General features: G+C 46.9%; 1 protein-coding gene across 1 annotated transcript in view; it reads left to right on the top strand.

Annotated features, from left to right (window-relative positions):
- VAV1 (vav guanine nucleotide exchange factor 1) overlaps positions 1-20062 on the top strand; it is a 47754-nt gene extending 27692 nt beyond the window's left edge. Inside the window, exons 10-27 of the mRNA XM_032465742.1 lie at positions 281-376; positions 604-672; positions 971-1057; positions 1162-1247; positions 1590-1722; positions 2026-2135; positions 2839-2940; positions 3182-3279; positions 3366-3388; positions 3555-3600; positions 5675-5811; positions 6155-6220; positions 8593-8624; positions 12775-12891; positions 14518-14605; positions 16527-16641; positions 18052-18203; positions 19761-20062. Coding sequence (XP_032321633.1) covers positions 281-376; positions 604-672; positions 971-1057; positions 1162-1247; positions 1590-1722; positions 2026-2135; positions 2839-2940; positions 3182-3279; positions 3366-3388; positions 3555-3600; positions 5675-5811; positions 6155-6220; positions 8593-8624; positions 12775-12891; positions 14518-14605; positions 16527-16641; positions 18052-18203; positions 19761-19814 — 1611 coding nt within the window. The 3' untranslated portion in view covers positions 19815-20062. The remainder of the gene's footprint in view (positions 1-280; positions 377-603; positions 673-970; positions 1058-1161; positions 1248-1589; positions 1723-2025; positions 2136-2838; positions 2941-3181; positions 3280-3365; positions 3389-3554; positions 3601-5674; positions 5812-6154; positions 6221-8592; positions 8625-12774; positions 12892-14517; positions 14606-16526; positions 16642-18051; positions 18204-19760) is intronic.
- The last annotated feature ends 152 nt before the right edge of the window (positions 20063-20214 follow it).

The raw sequence follows: 20214 nt of genomic DNA, 5'->3' as shown, positions 1-20214 counted from the left end.
GAAGCACAGACAGGACAGGGAGGATGAGCCTCTGTTGCACCGTCCATGGTCTCCACGGTGGGGACCCTCTACCTGTCTATCTCCCCTTCTCCAGCCCCACTCAGCTGAGGAATCCTGGGACTTTACTCCAGGCAGCCTTCCAACTGGCTCTTAAATCATCCCTAGCTCTGAGACATTCTTCCTTCCTTATTTCCTGGGGGGAGACCTGATGCTTCAGGTTCTAGAAGAATCCCCATCTGCCTTTACCTCTTCTTGCTCACCCCTTTCTCCGATCCCCCAGGAATGTTCTCAGCGGGCGAACAATGGGAGGTTCACCTTACGAGACCTGCTGATGGTGCCCATGCAGCGGGTACTCAAATACCACCTCCTTCTCCAGGTACACAATGCGGGGTGGTCCAGGCATGGGCTTGGCATGTCTACCTCCCTGCAGGGGCTTCTGGGGACTGGGCTCTGGGACTCTTTGCGAGGAGTCCCTGGGGCCATGCCCCAGCTTGTGGGGATGGCAGAAGGAGGAAGAAGGAGTTGGTGGGCCAGGCTTGTTCAGAAGTCCCCCCAGGAGGGGAGGGCAGGCCTGGGGGATGTGCATCTCTGTGGGTCCCGCAGGAGCTGGTGAAACACACGCAGGATACAGTGGAGAAGGAGAACTTGCGACTGGCCCTGGATGCCATGAGGGTGAGTGGTCACACACAGGGATCATGGTGACACACAGGAACATACACGTTCGAGTCTGTGAGTCCCACCCAGGCACGGTCACATCCACGGGGAACCCCCCGCCACCACCACCTCCGCAGGTGACACCCCTGTATGCCCAGTGAGCGATTCGAAGTACCCCCCTTGGGGACAGTGACATACTGTGGACACCCTCTTTAAGCCTCCTGCCGGCCCCTAGTGGGGCTGACCTCCTGTCCCCAGCTAGACAGGGGATTGGACCACGTTGGGGGACCCAGGCTCACTCTCGTCCCACCCCCAGGATCTGGCGCAGTGCGTGAACGAGGTCAAGCGGGACAACGAGACGCTGCGGCAGATCACCAACTTCCAGCTGTCCATCGAGAACCTGGTGAGGGCGCGGGGTGGGGCGGGCCAGGGGTGTGGCCGCGGGGCGGGGGGGGGGTTAGTCTCCTCCTTGGCAGCCCCTTGCCAGACACCCTGCCTGTTGTGCAGGACCAGTCTCTGGCCCACTACGGCCGGCCCAAGATCGATGGCGAGCTCAAGATCACTTCGGTGGAGCGGCGCTCCAAGATGGACAGGTGGGCGGAGCCAACACGGATCTGGGACGGAGCCTGGCAGGGGCGGGGCTAGATTTCCAGATAGACAGGTGGGTGGGGCCACCCGGCCCAGAGGGTGGAGCCTAGGTGGAAAGGCAGGGCAGAGGCAGCCTGGATGTGTGGCTGGACCCAGAACAACAGCTGACAGGACAGGTGGCACAGATCATATGAGTGAGGTCAAGATGGACAGATAACCAAGCTGACCACCGAGGAGGAAAAGGACAAGTATCCTCGAGGGACGGCAGGGCGGGGCCGGGAAGGTGGAGGGGATCAGGCAGGGAGCTGGCGGGGACTTTGGGAAGAGCCTGACCCAGCTGCTTCCAGGTACGCCTTCCTGCTCGACAAAGCTCTACTCATCTGTAAGCGCCGAGGGGACTCCTACGACCTCAAGGACTTTGTGAACCTTCACAGCTTCCAGGTTCGAGATGACTCCTCTGGAGAGCGGGACAACAAAAAGGTAAGTTTCTGAGGCCATAACTGGGGGACCTCCATGCTGGGAAGCCTCAGTGCAGCCTGAGCTCTCCGCTTAGCTCTTAGGATGCCCGTGTGTGTGCTTGCGTGTGTGTGATTTTAGATTTGTGGGTGTGTATTTGCTTTTCCTGGGCAGCACTTTTCACGGCGACATGTGCGGGGCTCTCCTGGGAGCAGGCAGCCTGCTGTTGGCTTGACCCTCCTCTCCCCACAGTGGAAGGGTCAGTGGGCATGTGGCCCGTCCCTTTGCAGGGCGGGCACCTTCATTCTGAACCCTGCTTCCCTGCAGTGGACTCACATGTTTCTCCTGATCGAAGACCAAGGTGCCCAGGGCTATGAGCTGTTCTTCAAGACACGAGAACTGAAGAAGAAATGGATGGAGCAGTTTGAGATGGCCATGTGAGACCTCTGTCCCCACCTCCATCTTTCTATCCTCAGAGGATTCGTATCACGTAGATGCAGGGGCTGGGAGGCAATTCTGTGCCCTGGTCTCACCCCTGCCTTGACATACTGTGGGACCACTCTGAACCTCAGTTTTCTCGTCTGGGAAATTGGAGGGACAGGCCTTTAAGACTATCTGCATCCCCAGAATGCCAAGGCTTTGTAAGAGCCAGCCATCATTCTGGAAATCCTTCCTCCTCATTGTTCTCTTCCTCCTCCTTTTTCTCGAGATGAAATTCATCTAACCAAAAACTTAGCCATTTTGAAGCGTTCAGTTCAATGGCATTTGTACATTTACAATGTTGTGCAACCACCATCTCTATCTAGTTCTGGAACATTTTCATCCCCCTGAAAGGAGACCCTGCACCTATGAGGCAGTCACTCTCCCTTCCCCACCTCCCTGCCCTTGGCAACCGCTAATCTGCTTTCTGTCTTTACTATGTTCAAGGCAGCGCTAGTCACAAGAGCTGACAATGTGACAGCAACCCAAATGTCCATCGGTGGGTGGATGGAGAAATACAACAGGGCAGACCCATGCAGTTGAACAGTATTCAGCCGTAAAAAGGACTGAAGTCTTGCTTCATCCGCATTACAGCGGGTATTGGTACTTTGTTCCTTTTATGGCCAAACACTGTTCCGTTGCTTGGACTTCTCTCTCCAGCTCCAACATCTACCCCGAGAATGCCACAGCCAATGGACACGACTTCCAGATGTTCTCCTTTGAGGAGACCACGTCCTGCAAGGCTTGTCAGATGCTGCTGAGGTGAGGCGCCTCGGAGGATGGACCTGGGTCCCGGGCTGGGTGGGCTCCTGCTCTGTAGTCAGGGCCCCTGCGTGCCATCCCTATGAGCTGGGAGGTGGGAGGCTGCCCTCTGATTTTCAGCTTCTCCATCTCTCTCCTGCTCTAAAGAGAGCCCAGAGGGGCCCCTCACATTATTGGCAAAGCGATTGGCTGTGTCCGTTCAACGTCACCGAATCTCCTTTGTCTCCTCCCTGCATCCTAGAGGCACCTTCTATCAGGGATACCGCTGTCAGCGGTGCCGGGCGCCTGCGCACAAGGAGTGTCTGGGGAGGGTCCCTCCGTGTGGCCGACATGGGCAAGGTACCAGGGACTGAGGGTGGGAGGCGGGCTTGCTTCTGCGCGGGCGATTTTCCACTCTAACTAGTATTTCCTGTATCCTCCGATAGATTTTACAGGAAATATGAAGAAGGTAAGACCCTCCCTCGCCCCCCATGTGTGCGTGGAAAATCATGGCGGGTGGAGGTGGTAAGGAAGGGAGGACCCGGGAGACCCAGGCAGTGGGCGCGCTCCTCCTCTGGGTGCTCAGATGAGGGCTGATGAGCCGCCCTGCTTGTTTTCTTGGTCTCTCCCTCCAGGATAAGCTACATCGTCGTGCTCAGGACAAAAAGAGGAATGAGTTGGGTGAGTCAGCAGGGGGCGCTGTGCGGGGCGGAAAGAAATCTGGTCTTCGCCTCAGTGACGCTGGCCCAGGGACCGATCTCAACAATTCTTAGTGACCACGTAGTGTCCCGCTTATAAAGCATTTGTTCCAGTCCTAGAAACCCGAAAGGAATTTGTAAATAACTGTCTGAAATTCTTTGTTTGCTTTGCTCAAGTGCTCCCATTCACGTTGATTATTCACTGCACTCCCCACCCCACCCCCGTTTTTTTTTTTCTTGCTTACAAATTCCTTCTGTAGTCTCAGCTGGCTGGGCACACCTCTGCGAGCTGTCCTCATCCCCTCTCCTGTTGATTCTGTATCACCGAAACTTACCACAATAGGGTGGTCCATCCGGAGGGCGGTGAGTGGGAGACGCAGTCTGGCCGAGACAGAATTCCTTTTGGCGGGGCGGGGGCGGGGGCTGCTGCGACCTGGGTTCGTCTACGTGTTGATGGAGTCTGTGGGATCACAGCAGCGGTGGGTGGTTTTTATCAGTGCCTCCTATATATATGCTGTCTGGGGCACATGGTGACTGAACAAGGGCTGCTTCTCCTCCCAAAGCGCTCAGGCTGGTAGCAGGAAACAGACTTTGGCTAAGTCGTTACAGTTGGGGTCGGCAAAGTAGAGGGTTTTCCGGAGCATGAAACTTGGGGACCAGATGAATCTGAGTCTTCAGGGAGGGCTTCTCAGAGGAGGAGGCATTAGAGTGGACACTTGAGGGATGAGAAGGAGTTACACAGGTGGAGAAGGCACGAGTGTTCCAGGCAGAGGGAACAGCTCATGCGAAGGCTAGGAAGCAAGAGGGCAAGGCATTATTAAAGAAGTGAGAACCTGGCGTGGCCAGGAGACATAAACTCTTTGCTTATAGTCATACAGAATCAGTGCAAAGACTCAGTTTCGTATCTATCCATCTGTCTATCCATCTATCCCCCTATCTGTCTGCCTATCTACGTTGACTTATAGATGGGTGTCTATAGATATCTGTAGGTAGGTATGGATACACCAGCTTTATCCGCAATAGTCAAAAGTTAGAAGCAACTCAAGCATCCTCAATAGCAGGAATATATATATATGATATATATTATTTACATACATAATATCATAATATATGTATAAAATCAGCTGTACACAAAAGTGTATATATTGGCTTTATTTGTCAAAATCCAGAAACAACCCGAATGTCTTCAGTAGGATGAAATACAAATGCGAGTGTGTATATGTGTATATGCCCACTATGTATTTACTTCATATCCAATATATACCTGCTCACATGTCCATTATTTATAGATATATATGCTTTTGATTCAGATGGAAAATACATACCAAAATGTATATGAAATGAGTAAATCTTTTTAAAATTGAAGTAGAGTTGATGTATGAATATTATGTAAGTTACAGGGGTACAATATAATGATTCACAACTTTTAAAGGTCACACTTGTTTGTAGCTATTATAAAAAATGGAATAAATCTTAAGTGTATGGCTCAATAAATTTCTACCCACGTAACCACCACTCAGATCGATGGACAGAACATTTCCATCATCCCGGCAAGTTTTACTGGATGGACCTGCTGGTCATATTCATGGCTAGTCAGCCCTTCTTCCCAGCAGGAACCACTAGCTGAACTCCATCATCATTGATCTGTTTTACTTGTCTTTGAACTTCATACAAATGACATTCTACAGAGCAGTATGGTTGCTTGAAGCAGTACTTTGTTCTTTTTCCTGGCGGTATTGTATTCCATGGTATGGTTATTGCCCGCTGTGTTTGTCCATCTTATGGAGGACATTCAGTTTGTTGCCAATTTTGAGGGCTCTTGTGAATTCCTGCCTGTGACTCTCTGTGGACCTGTGCTGTCATTTCTCTTGGTGATCTATATGGGAATGGAATTAGCTTTAGCGGTTCCTGCAGAGAGTTTTCCCAAGTGGATTCCCACCCTCGCCACCCCTTCGTATAGTCTTTTTAATTTTCGCCATCCTGCTGCGGGGTGAGACTCGGGTTGGAAAGCCCTCTACTGCCAACCACAGTGTCCTGTCTCCTTCCCTTCCCTCCAGGTCTGCCCAAGATGGAGGTGTTCCAGGAGTACTATGGGCTGCCTCCGCCCCCGGGAGCCATTGGACCTTTCCTACGGCTCAACCCTGGAGACATCGTGGAGCTCACCAAGGCTGAGGCTGATCAGAACTGGTGGGAGGTACAGGCTGGGGCCATGGGAGTGATGGAGAAAGACCCGAGTGTGGGGTCAGGGTGTAAGTGACCTTGGGAAGTGGGATCATGGCCCCCTGGACTCTGGCCGTGGAAGGCCACTCTGGGAGGGTGACATTGATGGGGCTTTCTGTGGGTGGCCTGGTCCTCATGAGCTGGTGGTCTTCCCAGGAAGTTGACACTTGCTGGCACCTCTCTGGGTCATCCTGGCTACAGAGAGATAGATCAACAAGCAGAGTGGCCATTGGGTGAAAGATGGGCAGACACACATACACACACACATCACAGATGCCTGTAACCTCTCTGTCCATCTTTCCCTCCCATCTTTTTAGGGCAGGAATACGTCGACCAACGATGTTGGCTGGTTTCCCTGTAACAGAGTCAAGCCCTACGTGCATGTGAGTGCTTCAGGTCGGATGGAGCGAGGGCAAGGGGGTGTCCAGAGAGGGTCCATAAGGGTGGACAGCACTGGGGAGAAACTCACCTGTGTACTTACCTGTGTGTCTGTGTAGCCACTGATCAATCGTCTGTATATCTAACTAGGTAGCTCTGTATTATCTATCTATCTCCAGAAATGTTCCTGGATTTTTATTTTAAAATTGTCTCAGCCTTGGCCAGTGTGAGCCCCTACAGGCTGGCTTTTCTGCCCTTTTGATGTGTCCGCATTGTTCTCCGAGCCCTTCCTTACTTTCCAGCACGATACCAGACTTATCTAGTGCTTTTTCTGCCGCAGTCTTGGAATCAACCATTTTCCCAAGAAGTCTGGGTCTTTCCAGTGTGGGACATTGGCACTCGAGCACTGGGCACCTCTCCAATTTCTGCCTCCTTATGTAACTACCTCTTTAAAGCTGCACTCATCTCTGCCTCCTTTTCTCCCACTACAATGAAGGCGCTGAGAAAAGATAGGGGGAAAAAAAAGGCAATTCTCCTTTCTATTTGAGGCTTCGCACCCTCCCGGCACCACCCATCTGACAAAGTAACTACTATTATTCATTTCTTATATGTCTCTCTCGAGTTTATTAAGGCAGATGCAAGTAGAGATATGGGTTCTCATTTGCCCCATAGTTTATTCAGAAGGTTCAATATTCACTATTTTGCAGCTGGTCCCCTTCCCCAATATATGTTGGGATTTACATATCCCTGTACATAGAACATTTAATTATTCCCCCCCCTTTAAAAAACAGAGGTAAAATTTGCATAACATAAAATGCACAATTTTAACGTGTATGATTCAGAGGTACCTTAGTACGTTTTACAATGATTCCACTGATATGAAATATCTAAAGTAGGTACATCCACAGGGACAGAAAACAAATTGATGGCATCCAGGTGCCAGAAGTGAAGGGCACAGAGAATAACTGCTTAATGGGTAATGGGTACGTGTTTCCTTTTGGGGTGATGTTTTGGAACTAGTTCGAGGTGATGGTTCCTCATTCCTCTCATTATTTTGTAAAATTATGGTAAAATATCTGTAACATAAAATTTACCATTTTTTAAGTGTACAGTTGAGTGTTACTGAGTACCTCTACCTTGTTGTGCAACCATCACCACCACCCACCTCCAGGACTCTTCATCTTGTAGAAGTGACATTCTGTACCTGTGAAACACTGACTCCCCATTCCCGCAATTCGCCAGGCCCTGGTGGCTACCATTCAGCTGCCTGTCTCTATGAGTCTGACTCCTCTAGGGACCTCACATAAGTGGGGTGAGACCGCCTTCGCCCCTCTGTGTCTGGCTTATTTCACTGAGTATCGTGTCCTCAGTGTTCACTCAAGTTGGAGCGTGTGTCCGAAATTCCTTCTTTGTTAAGGCTGAATGAGCTGTCCACTGTGTGTGTTTCCTACGCTTTGTTTATCTGTTTATCTGTTGATGGACGTTTGAGTTGCTTCCACCTTTTGTCTATGTGGTTAGAGCTGTTTGAACACTGAAGTATAAATATCTCCCTGAGTCCCTTTTTTTCTCTCCAATTCATCTGGGTCTATTTCCAGGAGAAGAACTGTTGGATTATTTGATAATTCTATTTTTATTTTTCTGAGGAGCTGTCATCTGTTCTCCGAAGTGGCTGTACCATTTTACATGCCTGCCAGTGATGTAGGAGTGCCAGTAATGAAACTCTTATTAGAGTTTCAGTTTCTCTATATTCTTACCAACAGCTGTTCTTGTCTGTCTGTCTGTTTGTTTGACAACGTTTTTTTTTTTTAAACAGTAGCCATCCTGATGGGTGCAAAGTGATGGAAATGAGCACTTTTACATTTATTTGGATCAGGGATTGGCAAACTTTTTCTGTAAATAGACAGATCGTAAATAGTTTCAGCTTCAGGGGATCAGAGACTCCCTTTTGTGGCTACTCAGCTCTGCTGCAGCAAAGCGAAAACAGACACAAGTGACCTGTAAATGGGCGGGCATGGCCACGTTCCAACAAAACGGAGCTTACAGACCTGACGTGTGAATTTCATGTCACCTCCTCCTGCCAGGAAGTATACTTCTTGTGATTTTTTGCAACCACTTAAAAATGTAAAAAGCATTCTTAGCTTGAGCGTCATGCTAAAGCAGGCTGTCAGGGCAACCCCTGGCTCGCTTGGTACTGGGTCAGTCTCTCTCCCTGGATTCTGGGACTGTATTTGTAGTGAAGAGCGCAGTGCCGGGCATGTAATAGGCACCCAATAAATGACAATGGAATGAATGAATGAATGAATGAATGAATGAAGTGCCCTGACGCCTGCTGCCTCCCTGAGCCCTTTCCGCTGAGTCTCGGTGTCTGTGTCCCCAGGGTCCCCCTCAGGACCTGTCCGTTCATCTCTGGTGAGTAGAACCACCTTTATTATTTTCAGCTTGGGGTGCTCTGGAGTGAATGGCTGGGTTGGGCACTGGGATGGGGTGGGGGCTACAAACTCATCAGTTATTCATTCTTCAAACCCTGGGCATTGACTGCTGGGTCCAGCCCTATGTCGGGACCTGTGGAGCAGACAAAAGAGGGTCCCTAACTGTGGGAGATTATGGTCTCACTGGAAGGAAAATGATGGTGATGATGAAAATGGGAGCTCCCGCTCCCCACCCTCCTACTTTTTGGAGCACCTACTGCATATAGAGCAGTGGGGGTGGAGGTTTACAGTGCTGCTTCTGAGCCCACTGACCTGGGTTCAAATCCTGACTCCAACATGTCCCAGCTGTGTGACCTTGAGCCAGTAACTCAACTTCTCTGTGCTTCAGCTTTCATCTCTGGAAAAAGATTCCTGACAATGTCTACCTCGTAGGGCTGTTAAGAGGCTCCCACGAGCCACTCCCTTGTGAAGTGCTTCGTTCTTCGGCACAAGCAGCACTTTATTATCCGTTATTGTCAGCATTAGCTGTTATGACCCCATTTCATCAATTCTAAAATGCACACTTTCCCCCTCCACATTTTATCATCTCTGGCATCGGAATGGCTCTGACACTTAGTGGAGTTTCAACCTTCTGCCTAATTTTATGGGTAATGATTTTTATTTCGTAACTGGCCCATGAAAGAACGGTGCATTTTATGACCGTTGGCATCTTAGACTTGACGTCATATGGTGGTGTCTTTATGATGTGTGTCAGCACTTTAAGGAGAACACGCAGTTCTCATAATAACACTTTGAAGTTGGTGCTATTCTTACTCCCTTTCAGAAAAGGAGGAAACTGAGGCTCAGAGAGGGGAAGAGATTTGTTCAGTGTCAAAAAGTGAGGAAGTGATGGAGGTGGGATTCGAACCTAAGTCTCCCTGACTCCATAGCCTGACCTTCCTGCCCCTTGAAAATTAGAGAAACGCAATGGCCAGAAGAGCACTCCTGTGTCCCGAGTGCATGAGGCGCTTCAACTGCGTTATTGCCGTTTGTCAGAAGTGTCTCTCTGCGGCGGGCAGTTTTATTTCCTCTTTTCAGTGGAGGAAATTGGGACTCAGAGTAGCAAAATCGGTTCCTAAGGTCACAGAGCAACTCAGTGGCAGAGCCAGGATGTAAACCGTGGTCTCTTGAGGCTGCGCCCACTCTGCGCCGCCCAGGTAGATGTGGTCCCCAGGGCCCGAACTGGGGTGAGGAGAGGGAGACACTGACTTTGGGTGCAGAATTTAAGGGGCACCCAAAACTCAGGCATCGAGATCCCTAACATTTTAATGCAACATTTTTTAAAAAATCAAAAGCAAGGCAAAAAAAATCCATGATAACCAAAATACCAAAATTGTCAATAAAGACAGGGTGTGACAGGGCTGGGAGCAGGGAAAGGTGAATTGTGAACCAGGCACCTGCAGAGTCAGATCTTTATTTTTTTTCTTTTTTCTTTTCTTTTTAAATTTTTAAATTTTTAAAAATATTTTATTTATAGAGTCAGATCTCTAAGATTTTGACATTTTGATCATCATGGATTTTTTAAAAAGATTTAATATTTAACCTTGTTAATAGCTTTAGTTAAAAGAAAATGTATTTCCAGACATCAAAAATTTGAAAACTACAAATTAAAATAGTATTGAATTCACACACGAGTAGATAAATTGACCAGTTTTTTTTAATACCATATTTTTCTTCATAGATTTTTTTGAGTTAATTTTTTAAATTGAGGTGAAATTCATATAACATAAAATTAATCATTTAACGTGGCATTTATGTTAATATTTACATATAAAGTACATATTCACGTTTGTATATTGTATAATTATATATTATATAAGTTAATACATATTCTGTTATATATTTATATTTTAGCATATATCAGATTCACATTTATATATTATCTATATTATATCTATAATTAACATATTATTTGTTACCTATTTACACATACTCATATTTACATTTATATGTTCTCTATATTATATAGTACACAATTAACATATATTATTTGTTATGTATTTGCTTTTATAGCATAAACATATTCATATATCATAAATAATTCATATTTATATATCATAAATGTATTATCTATAGTGTATATTATTTATTGCCTATATGGCATAAGTTATATATATGGTTTAAATTATGTATGTATAATTTAATATATAAAAGTTTCCCTACAGTTACTGTTCTACATTTATTATTTTTAAATATATGACATATTTACTACTTAAATATGAATTCATGGCATTCTGGTCATTTTTTTTAACAGTCCTCTGGGGGAACCCTGTTTATTACTCCAGCAGTTTTGAGTTTGTAGTTTTTGAATTTTTTTGCAGTTTCATGATCAGTTCTTCACTTCCTGATTTTTGTAGATGACATGAAGTTCTCTATGTGGAATAAATAATAATAGAAGTAGTTTTTACCGATAAAAATGTGGAAAAAGAAATACATATAGAATCTACAGATATGATTTACATTTATGGTATAAATATATCCATGTTTACATCTGAAGTCAGGGGCACTTCGTACATCACAGTGACGTGAAACCACCTCTTTCAAGCTCCAAAACATTTCCGTCACCCCAGAAAGAAACCCTGTCTCCATGAACAGTCACCCCCAGCCCCTGACAGCCGGGACCCCGCTGTCTGTGTCTGGGGACTGGCCTGTTCTGGACGTCTCACATCCATGGACTCACACACTGTGTGTCCTTCTGTGTCTGCTTCTCCCCCTGAGCATCACGTTTTCCGCGTTCTTCCTCGTAGCGACTGTCAGAGCTTCACTCCTTTTAACAGCTGCTTTTGCGGTCGTTTTGATTTTTAAAAATATTGCATTAAAATACTACTTCTTTTATTTCTTATCATTTGTCTTAATGACGATTTCAGCTTCCCTTTTACATTTTGAACCCAAAGCTAGTGTCTCACTCTCTTCACCCTGTTTCTGTCCTGGTGACCACAGAGATGGGCAGACCGTGGACACGGAAACTCAAAAAATGCCTGTCCAGGAATTCCAAATTCCAGAGTAAAGGAGAAAAAAGCCAACAGCTGTTTTTCCGTAGTCAGACTCTCAACAGTTCTAAAACCAAGTGTGTGGGTTCTTCTTTTCCCCCACACCAGGTGATTCTCCAGTCACCAGCTGAGTGGCCTACAATTCAACTCCATTCTGACCCTATTTGTCTGGAGTCAGCGTCAGATCCCACAGGCTAAGGGCTCAGTCCCAGAAGACTGTCTCCCACTTCAGAGGCCAGCCCTGAGCTGGGGCCTTCATCTTTTCTAACCCACTGACTATAAATGGGGTAGGAGGGTTCCCACAACCCTCTCCTTGGGTTCCATCGTTTGCTAACAAATTCACAGAACTCAGAGAAAGAGTTTACTTACTAGATTACCAATTTGTTATAAAAGGACACGACTCAGGGGCAGCCAGGTGGAAGAGGTGTACAGGGCACTGTGTGGGGAAGGGGGTGGAGCTTCCACGCCCTCTCTGGGCATTCCCCTCCGGGTACCTCCCTATGTTCATCAGCCTGGAAGCTCTCCATAACCATCTGGGAGAGGCATCATCACATAGGCAAAACTGATCAGATCACTGGCTATTAGTGATTGACTCAACCTCCAGCCCCTCTTCCTTCCCTAGATGTGGGGTGGGGCTGAATGTTCCAACCCTCTAATCACAGGGTTGGTTCCTCTGGCCACCAGCTCCCATCCTGAGGCTACTGAGGATCCCCTAGCCCCCAGTCATCTCATTAGCATACAAAAGATGCCACTTTGGAGATTCCAAAGATTTTAGGAGTTATATGCCAAGAAAAGTTGGGGGGCGCACAGAGATCAAATATGTATTACTTATTACGTCTCGTGGAGACACAGTCACACCCAAAGAACTGAATTCTCTCCTGTAATCCATGTGCCAAGCCTTGGGTGTGAATCACAGAAGTCTGATTCTACTGCCCACTTCGGGACTCTGGCCACTGCCTCCCCCAGGGTTTACCTTGGTATCTAAGGGCTGCTGGGCCTAGACTGTCATTAACTCTAAAATCACAGGGATTGGGGAAAAAGCAGCCTCAATATGGCAACACGGGGGCTGTGGGAACCTCTCTCCTTGGTGTGTCTTGACAGGTACGCAGGCCCCATGGAGCGTGCTGGGGCGGAAAGCATCCTTACCAACCGCTCGGACGGGACGTTCTTGGTGCGGCAGAGGGTGAAGGACGCTGCAGAATTTGCCATCAGCATTAAGTAATTCCTCCTTCCCTGACCAGTTTTCCCTTGTGACCTGGGCACTGCAGGTGCTTAGGAAGAAGGGAATGTTCAGTCATGAGAGCCACCTTTTACTAAGGTCCTGCAGTGTCCTCAGTGCTTTTTTAAAATCTTTCTTACTTCTTTTAATTGACTCACAGGAAAGAGACATGCTTCCTAGGGAGGCTCTAAGGAGCATTTAGCACACCCTAGGAAGAGGCATGGAATCTAAATCCAAGTCTTGCAGACCCTGGCTCTCCTGCCTCTCAGTTTCTTGGGTGCAGCTTCTTGCCCATGGTGACGTGTTTCCTTGTTGGTTTTGTAACTTTGTCTTGTGATCTTAAGTGGAGCTCTTTCTTTGGGTATCTTTGCTGCCTGGGTCTCCAGAGATTTTGCATTCGCTCCTGTTGGGACTCACCAACAAGTTAATTTCTTTTTCAGGTTAACAAATTTTAGGTTAATTCCTTGGTTTCCCAGACTACACAGGTGGTTTAAGTTTAAACCTTAGACCTATGTGCGGGCAAGACTGAGATTATGAATTCTCAAGGGTGACTTTTCTGTTTTGGGTCTGAGAGAAGCAAGCTTTCACACGGTCCCTGCTGCGCTGACGGCCGGAGCTTCTCCAGACCTGCTCTTTGGCAAAGGATGTAGCTATTTGACAGTCGGGGCTTATGGGGTGTTGGGCCGGTCTCAGTGCCAACTCTCCACCCTACAGGGACCCAGTAACTCATCGCATGTTTCTATGTGACCATCAAGACATTTGCCCCTCGGTTTCCCAGATCGGCAAAGCCTGCAGGGCAGCAATCCATGCTTACCAACGAGTTTTTAGTTTCATCCTCATTTTTGACAGCTGGGGTTTTCCCATGCTTTTTTGAGAACTCAGCATTTTTTTTTTTTCTTGGCATTTCTAGGGTTTTTTTGGAGCAGACTTTTTTGGTTACCTAGTTCTTGGTTGGCAGGATCAGTTTTGCTGCTTCACGTCTCTTGTGTGCCCTTACTAGTCTGTGGGCCGCCATGCTGGGGGGGATGGCCTCTTCCCCCACATCCTTTATTTATTTATTCATTAAAAAATTTTTTTTAGATTTATATATTTTTATTTTTTATATTTTAGTATATTATTTAATTATTTTATTTCGGTTGGGGAGAAGTAATTAGGTTTATTTAGTTCTAGAGGAAGTACTGGGGATTGAACCAAGAGCCTCCTGCATGCCGAGCATGCGCTCTGCCCCTTGAGCTGCACCCTCCCCCTCCCATATCCTCTAGAGTCAGCTGGTCCTCCGCGTTCCTCCAAGTGGAAATGTTGTCCTATCTGTTCTAGAACAGTGCTTTCTTTACAAGGTCTTTTTGACTTCTCAACAACCCTGGGAGTCAAGAGAAGATTGCTATTACACAGAGGAGGACATTAAGGCTGAGAGCAGCCAAGGCCCCGAGGGAGGGACCCTGTTGGGGCGGCCAGAGGCAGGCTCAGACTCTGGGCTCCAGTGGTCGCCCCCTCCCTGAAGTAGCCACAATTGCTTCTTCCACGGTTGAGGGTGGGCAGTCTGGGGCTGAGGCTTGACAGGAGATGGGCCTGAGTTCCCAGGCTCAGGGTCCAACGACCATCTTACTCCTTTCTCCTCCTTCCAGGTATAATGTTGAGGTCAAGCATATTAAAATCATGACAGCAGAAGGTCTGTACAGGATTACAGAGAAGAAGGCTTTCCGGGGTCTTACGGTAAGGGCCATCTGCTCCTAACCCCAGACTTCCAGAATCTAGACGGGACCCTCCCTGAAGCTTCATCTTGGGACCCCGTTTTCCCACATTCAGAACAGCCCCTCCAAGAGCACTATGGAGTAATCGTCTTTAAACTCTTTTTCCTAACAGCCATCAATGAGAATAATAATAATAAAAATAATAGTAGTTGAGCCTTTGCAAGCACGTACTGAGCGCCAGGTGAATTATAAATGGGATGCCAGTTAATTCCCTCAACTCACTCTCTGAGTTCCCATTTCACAGGTGGGAGAAGCTGAGACTTAGTTCTTCTCCAGTAACGCAGAATTGCAGAGACCCCATTTTTGTCAGACGTCAAGGCTTAACTCTGCCTAATCTGCTCAATGGCCATTTCATGGAAAATTCAAATGCCTTTCAAGTGTTTTTGCTTCTATTTGGTGCCCTGTAATTTTGAGTTATCTGTTAGACATCTTAAGCCCGTTGGTCTAAGGTCCATGGATCTTACCCATGGTCTGTGGATCCTGGAGACAGTCTGAGTCCTCTGAAAGAAAATCCAGAATTTTGTGCATATCAGCATATCTTGTGGTGGAAGATGTCTCAGACCCTCAAATGGGTCCTTGACTCCGCAAAAGGTTAGGGACTGTTATTTCGTTCCACAAATGTTTTTCTCCCACAAAATTTATTCTGAAAAATTCCCTTCCCCCATTTTTAATTTCTGAAAAGTGACTGAATATTTACTGGATTAGCGTCATGAATGTCTGTGAACCTTTCACCTGGATCTGCTAATTGCTAACATCCTGCCTCTTTTGCTTTCATTCTTCCCCCCTCCATCCCGCCACGCTTATTCCACACAATTTAGGAGTAATTTGCAGGCATCAGGATCCTCCCTATAAATACTTTGGCATGAGTATCCAAAGGGCCAAGACAGTCTCTTGCCTCATCCGAGGTGTCATTACCACAGTCAGGAAGTTGAACATTGATACAAAGTTGTTATCTAATATTCAGCCTGTTTCCCAGGCTTCCTGATTGCCCCAATGTTGTCTTTTGTAGCAATTTTTCCCCCCAGGATTTAATCAGAGGGCTCACATATTGCATTCATCTCCTTAGTGTCTCTTTTAATGTGCGACAGTGCCCCAGTCTTTTGTTTATTCCTTCGGCCTTTCATGATATTGGAGCCTTTGAAGTCTAGGACATCCATAAGATGTTTTGTTTTGCCGAATCACCCTTAATTTTAACTTGCCTGACAGCTTCCTTGCCATGAGAATCAGCTTGAGAATTTATGGAAGACATAGTCATGAATGCAACCCAACTGGGACTTGAATTCAGACCAGTCTTATTAGAGAAGGCAGCTCTATGTTACTGCACTCTGCTCCCCACCCCTCCACACTGTGGGTCCTAATTCCAGATCTGCCCCTTTCCAGCCGTGGGACCCTGGATGAGGCTTCTCTGTGATGCAGTTTTTCCATTTATAAAGTAGGGGAATCATCAACGTATTCATCTCCCGTGATTATTAGGAGATTTTGATGATGTGTGGCTGCATGCTGGCCAGCATACAGTAGGTGCTTAATAAACAGTATTTATTATTATTGCACATTATTTGTAAAAATAAGGCTTCTTGACACCCACAGAAGGGTTGGTTTTGGTGAGCTGGTCATCAGGCAAGTCGATTACTTGGTAAATTTTTCATGAAGTGAACTGGCTATTAGGAGAACTGGCTTGAGATGGTGTGATTTCTTCCCCGTAAAATGATCTTGGCTGACTGGGAAGGGAGTGAGCACCCCATCACGGGGAGCATTCAAGGAGTCTATTGCCAGGAAGGCTGGAAGCGGGGCCTGGCTTCAGTGAGGAGTTCACGTGGCTCCTTACAGCTCTGCCCTCTTCCTGGGCTGGCCGTGAGAGAGCACCTGTCCCACTGTCCTTCCAGGAGCTGGTGGAGTTCTACCAACAGAACTCCCTGAAGGACTGCTTCAAGTCACTGGACACCACCCTGCAGTTCCCTTTCAAGGAGCCTGAGAGGAGAGCCATTAGCAAGCCACCAGGTAGGAGGCCTCCAGCTGGGGGTCTGCAGTGCCAGCTCCTTCTCATCGTGGAGGGAAAGTCTGGGGGGTGCTGTGGGGTTTCGTGCAGTGGGCATGAAGTCCTATCTGTAAAACAGTGTGAACACCATCCTGCTTCCTGTCTGTCCCTTTGCTCAGGAGAGGTTTGCATATGCATTTGGATGGAAGGAGGGGCAGGAGTAACTTTCATATTTGGGAAGATAGCCTCACTGCACCTTTTAAGCCTTTATTTTTGTATCAACAGCAGACATTAATTAGTATCTATAACCTTCTCCTCTCAAAAGGCAAGACCTTTAGTGCATCTTACTTCCCTTTTCCTTTGGATTTCTCACTCACCTGGTTTGTTGAAATTATCTGGAATGTTGAATACAGTGTGCTATGAATTAAAACAATCACAACTTATATTTTAGGAATCCTTTCTTAACCATTGCATTTCACTTTGCAAATACAGTATCAAGAATTATTTTGACTCCATTTATATTTCTTGTTTTCCATGTTTTTTTCTTTATTTTAAAATTCTTTATTCTGATTCAAGTTTCATTTTGCTGGAGTGCATTCTGGAGTATGTTTTTCAGAAAAGTTCCATGGTGGGTGGACTTTTGGAATTCTTGCATGTCCAAAAAATTTTTAGAGAGGGATCTAAAATTTGATTATTGTTAAAATGTTATAATTTTGGAAAAGCAACACTAACATGACATCAGGACTCAGATTAAAATTGCTCCTTTTCTCATCATCCAATTAAATAAATATTTCTGTCTGCAAGTTACTTATTAGTCCTGGTGAATATATGAATGTTCCATCTTAGCATATTTGCAGAAATACTACAAATTAATTTAATTTTATTTTTTAATACTATGATTTATTTTATTTATTTATTATTTTTTTAATGGAGGTATGGGAGATTGAACCCAGGACCTCGTGCATGCTAAGCGTGTGCTCTACCACTTACAAATCAATTTTATATTCTACAATATCATTTCACATTGTACTTTGAAAAGTTTTCTGTGTCTTTTCTCCCTTGCTTCTTTTTCTCCCATTCTGTTTTTTTTTCCAACCCTTGGTCCTCCTTAAGATCCTTAATTTTAATAGCCTGGAATGAAAATTTCCCCATATTTCTTCTTTCCTTTTATTATAAATATATACAAATCATTTAAGAAATCATAGATGGTATTATGTTCTAAATCTGGATGCTGTTGGGCTGGAAGGATGATTCTGGGAGTGCAACCGTGTCCCCTCAGAACCCAGGGCACTCAGCCAGCCCTCGGCAGGAAGAAGCACTGAGAGACCCTTCATCCTGGCGTGTCCTCCTGGGAGTATTGCTCTCCCACTGCCCCCGACAGTGGGTGGGTGTCTGCCTCCGACCCCTTTCCCACACTGCTCTCCCCTGCACAGCGGGAAGCACCAAGTACTTCGGCACAGCCAAAGCCCGCTATGACTTCTGCGCCCGGGACCGATCGGAGCTGTCCCTCAAGGAGGGCGACATCATCAAGATCCTTAACAAGAAGGGGCAGCAGGGCTGGTGGCGAGGGGAGATCTACGGCCGGGTGAGTTGGGGCAGAGCTTGGCAGCCCCAGGGAAAGGGTGTGAGGTGGCCTGGCTGTGGTGAAGCTGTACTGGAATGGTGGGGTGGAGACGATGGGCGGTGGCTCACGGGGAGGGTGTCCCCGGTTGGAAGGGAGAAAGGGACAGAGATTTCGTTCATTTGTGCAATTTGCATTTATTTGGTGAGCACTTTCTCTGTGCTGGGCTTTCTGCTGGACGCCCAGGAGACAAAAAGGAGCCCAGCGTAGTTGCTGCCCTTGTGAAACTCCTGGCTTAGTGAGAAGCATAGAGCTGTAACCACGCAGTTACAACAGCGAGTGGTTGAGACTGAGATGGGGAATCCTAAGGCATCATGGGAGCCCCAGGGGAACTCCTGACCCACCCTGGGAGCCGGACCAGAGGGCTTCTGAGAGGCCAAGCTGGTTGCTGGGGGAGGAGTTACATGAACCAGGTAAAAAGGTCACAGAGCGGGATGTGAGGAAGTATGCCAGGCAGAGGGGCCAGCATGTGCAAAGGCCCTGGGGTGAGAGACTGACGGGCGGGTTTGAGGAGCACGAAGGGAAGGATTCGCCTGTCTTGTTCTCTGCAGTATCACCAGTGCCTGGAACAGTGACTGTCACATAGCAGATGCTCAGTACTTACTGACTGCATGCAGAGGCAGGCCGGAGACAAACACTTTTGCCTTTTGAGTTCTTTTCTCTGCCTGAATTTGGGCTTTCAGTAGGGAGTTCAAGTTTCTTCAAAAAGTTTGTTTCTGCCTGGTTCTTAATTTTGTCTCACAAAGGCAGAGTCTTCTTTATTTCATCTGTGGATGAACTCCTAGTCTCGGGAATACTGCCTTGCTTGTAGTGGTTTCTCAAAAGTATTTGTTGAATGAAGGTAAGGGCAGTGGTTAGGAGCTTACATTCTACCAGAGGGAAACATATATGAAAAATGACCTGGAAAATGGCTTAGATGAAGTTTTCAGAACCATGGAGGGTAAATCCAGTGAGTAGTGGAGAACAGTTAGGGTTTGAGGGAGCCTTTTAGAGTGTTGAGGAAGGTCTGGGCTGTAAAGAATTTATCCATCTATCATTCTATCCATCCATCCATCCATCATTCCATTCATCCATTCATTCATCTTTTCAACAAATATTTATTATCTACTGTGTTCCAGGAACTATTCTAGGCTCTTGGATTCAGTGATGAATAAGACAACAGAAATTCCTGCCCTGTCATAGTGAAGGGAGGTGGAAGAGACAACAAGCCCATAAATAAGTAACATATATAATCAATTAGATAGTGCAATTGTTATGGAAAAGCAGGAAATGGGGATAAGCGGTGGTGCGGTGGGAGCTGTAATTTTAAATAGGATGTTTAGGTGATAAGGTGACACGTAAGTAGAAGACTGTAGGAGGTGGAGGTGTTCAGCTGAGGCTATATCTGAGGGAGATACTTTCTGGGGTAGAAAGTATAGCAGGTGCAAAGGCCCTGTGGTAGAAAGGAGTCTGCCTGGTGTTTCAGGGAACAATGGGAGAACCTGCAGAAGCTGCCCTGACTACTTCCTTGTCTCTTTCCAGGTTGGCTGGTTCCCCTCCAACTATGTGGAAGAGGATTATTCCGAATACTGCTGAGCTTTGGCATATTGGCAGAGAGATGAGAATCTCCAGGCTCTGAGCCCAGGATGAACGGGCAGTAGGGCCAGGGGCTGTGACAGATCCTGGCGGGCTGAGTGTCTCGGATGGACTGTGGAGGGCCAGCATCCAGCTGGCAGGGCTCCTGGGTGGATGCCCTGTCATGGTTAATTTATATCACACTGATTTCCTCTTGGGTCCCCTTGAGAAGGTGGGGCTCAAGGTAACCGAATAAAATGGTGAATGGATGTACTGGTGTCGTTCAGAAAGACCTGGAAGAGGAAAGATGGGAAAGGGCACTGGGACGCAGACAAAAGCCCCCTCGCCAGTTCCTGCCACCAGCTCTCACACCTTTCTCTGCCACTCAAAGAAGGAAATGGGACCCTGTGTAACAGGAAAG

Source organism: Camelus ferus, chromosome 22 (genome assembly GCF_009834535.1).
Source record: "Camelus ferus isolate YT-003-E chromosome 22, BCGSAC_Cfer_1.0, whole genome shotgun sequence".
In the NCBI taxonomy this organism is placed as follows: Eukaryota; Metazoa; Chordata; class Mammalia; order Artiodactyla; family Camelidae; genus Camelus; species Camelus ferus.
Note: the sequence above shows the minus strand (reverse complement) of the source record. Positions and strands in the feature narration are given on the sequence as shown.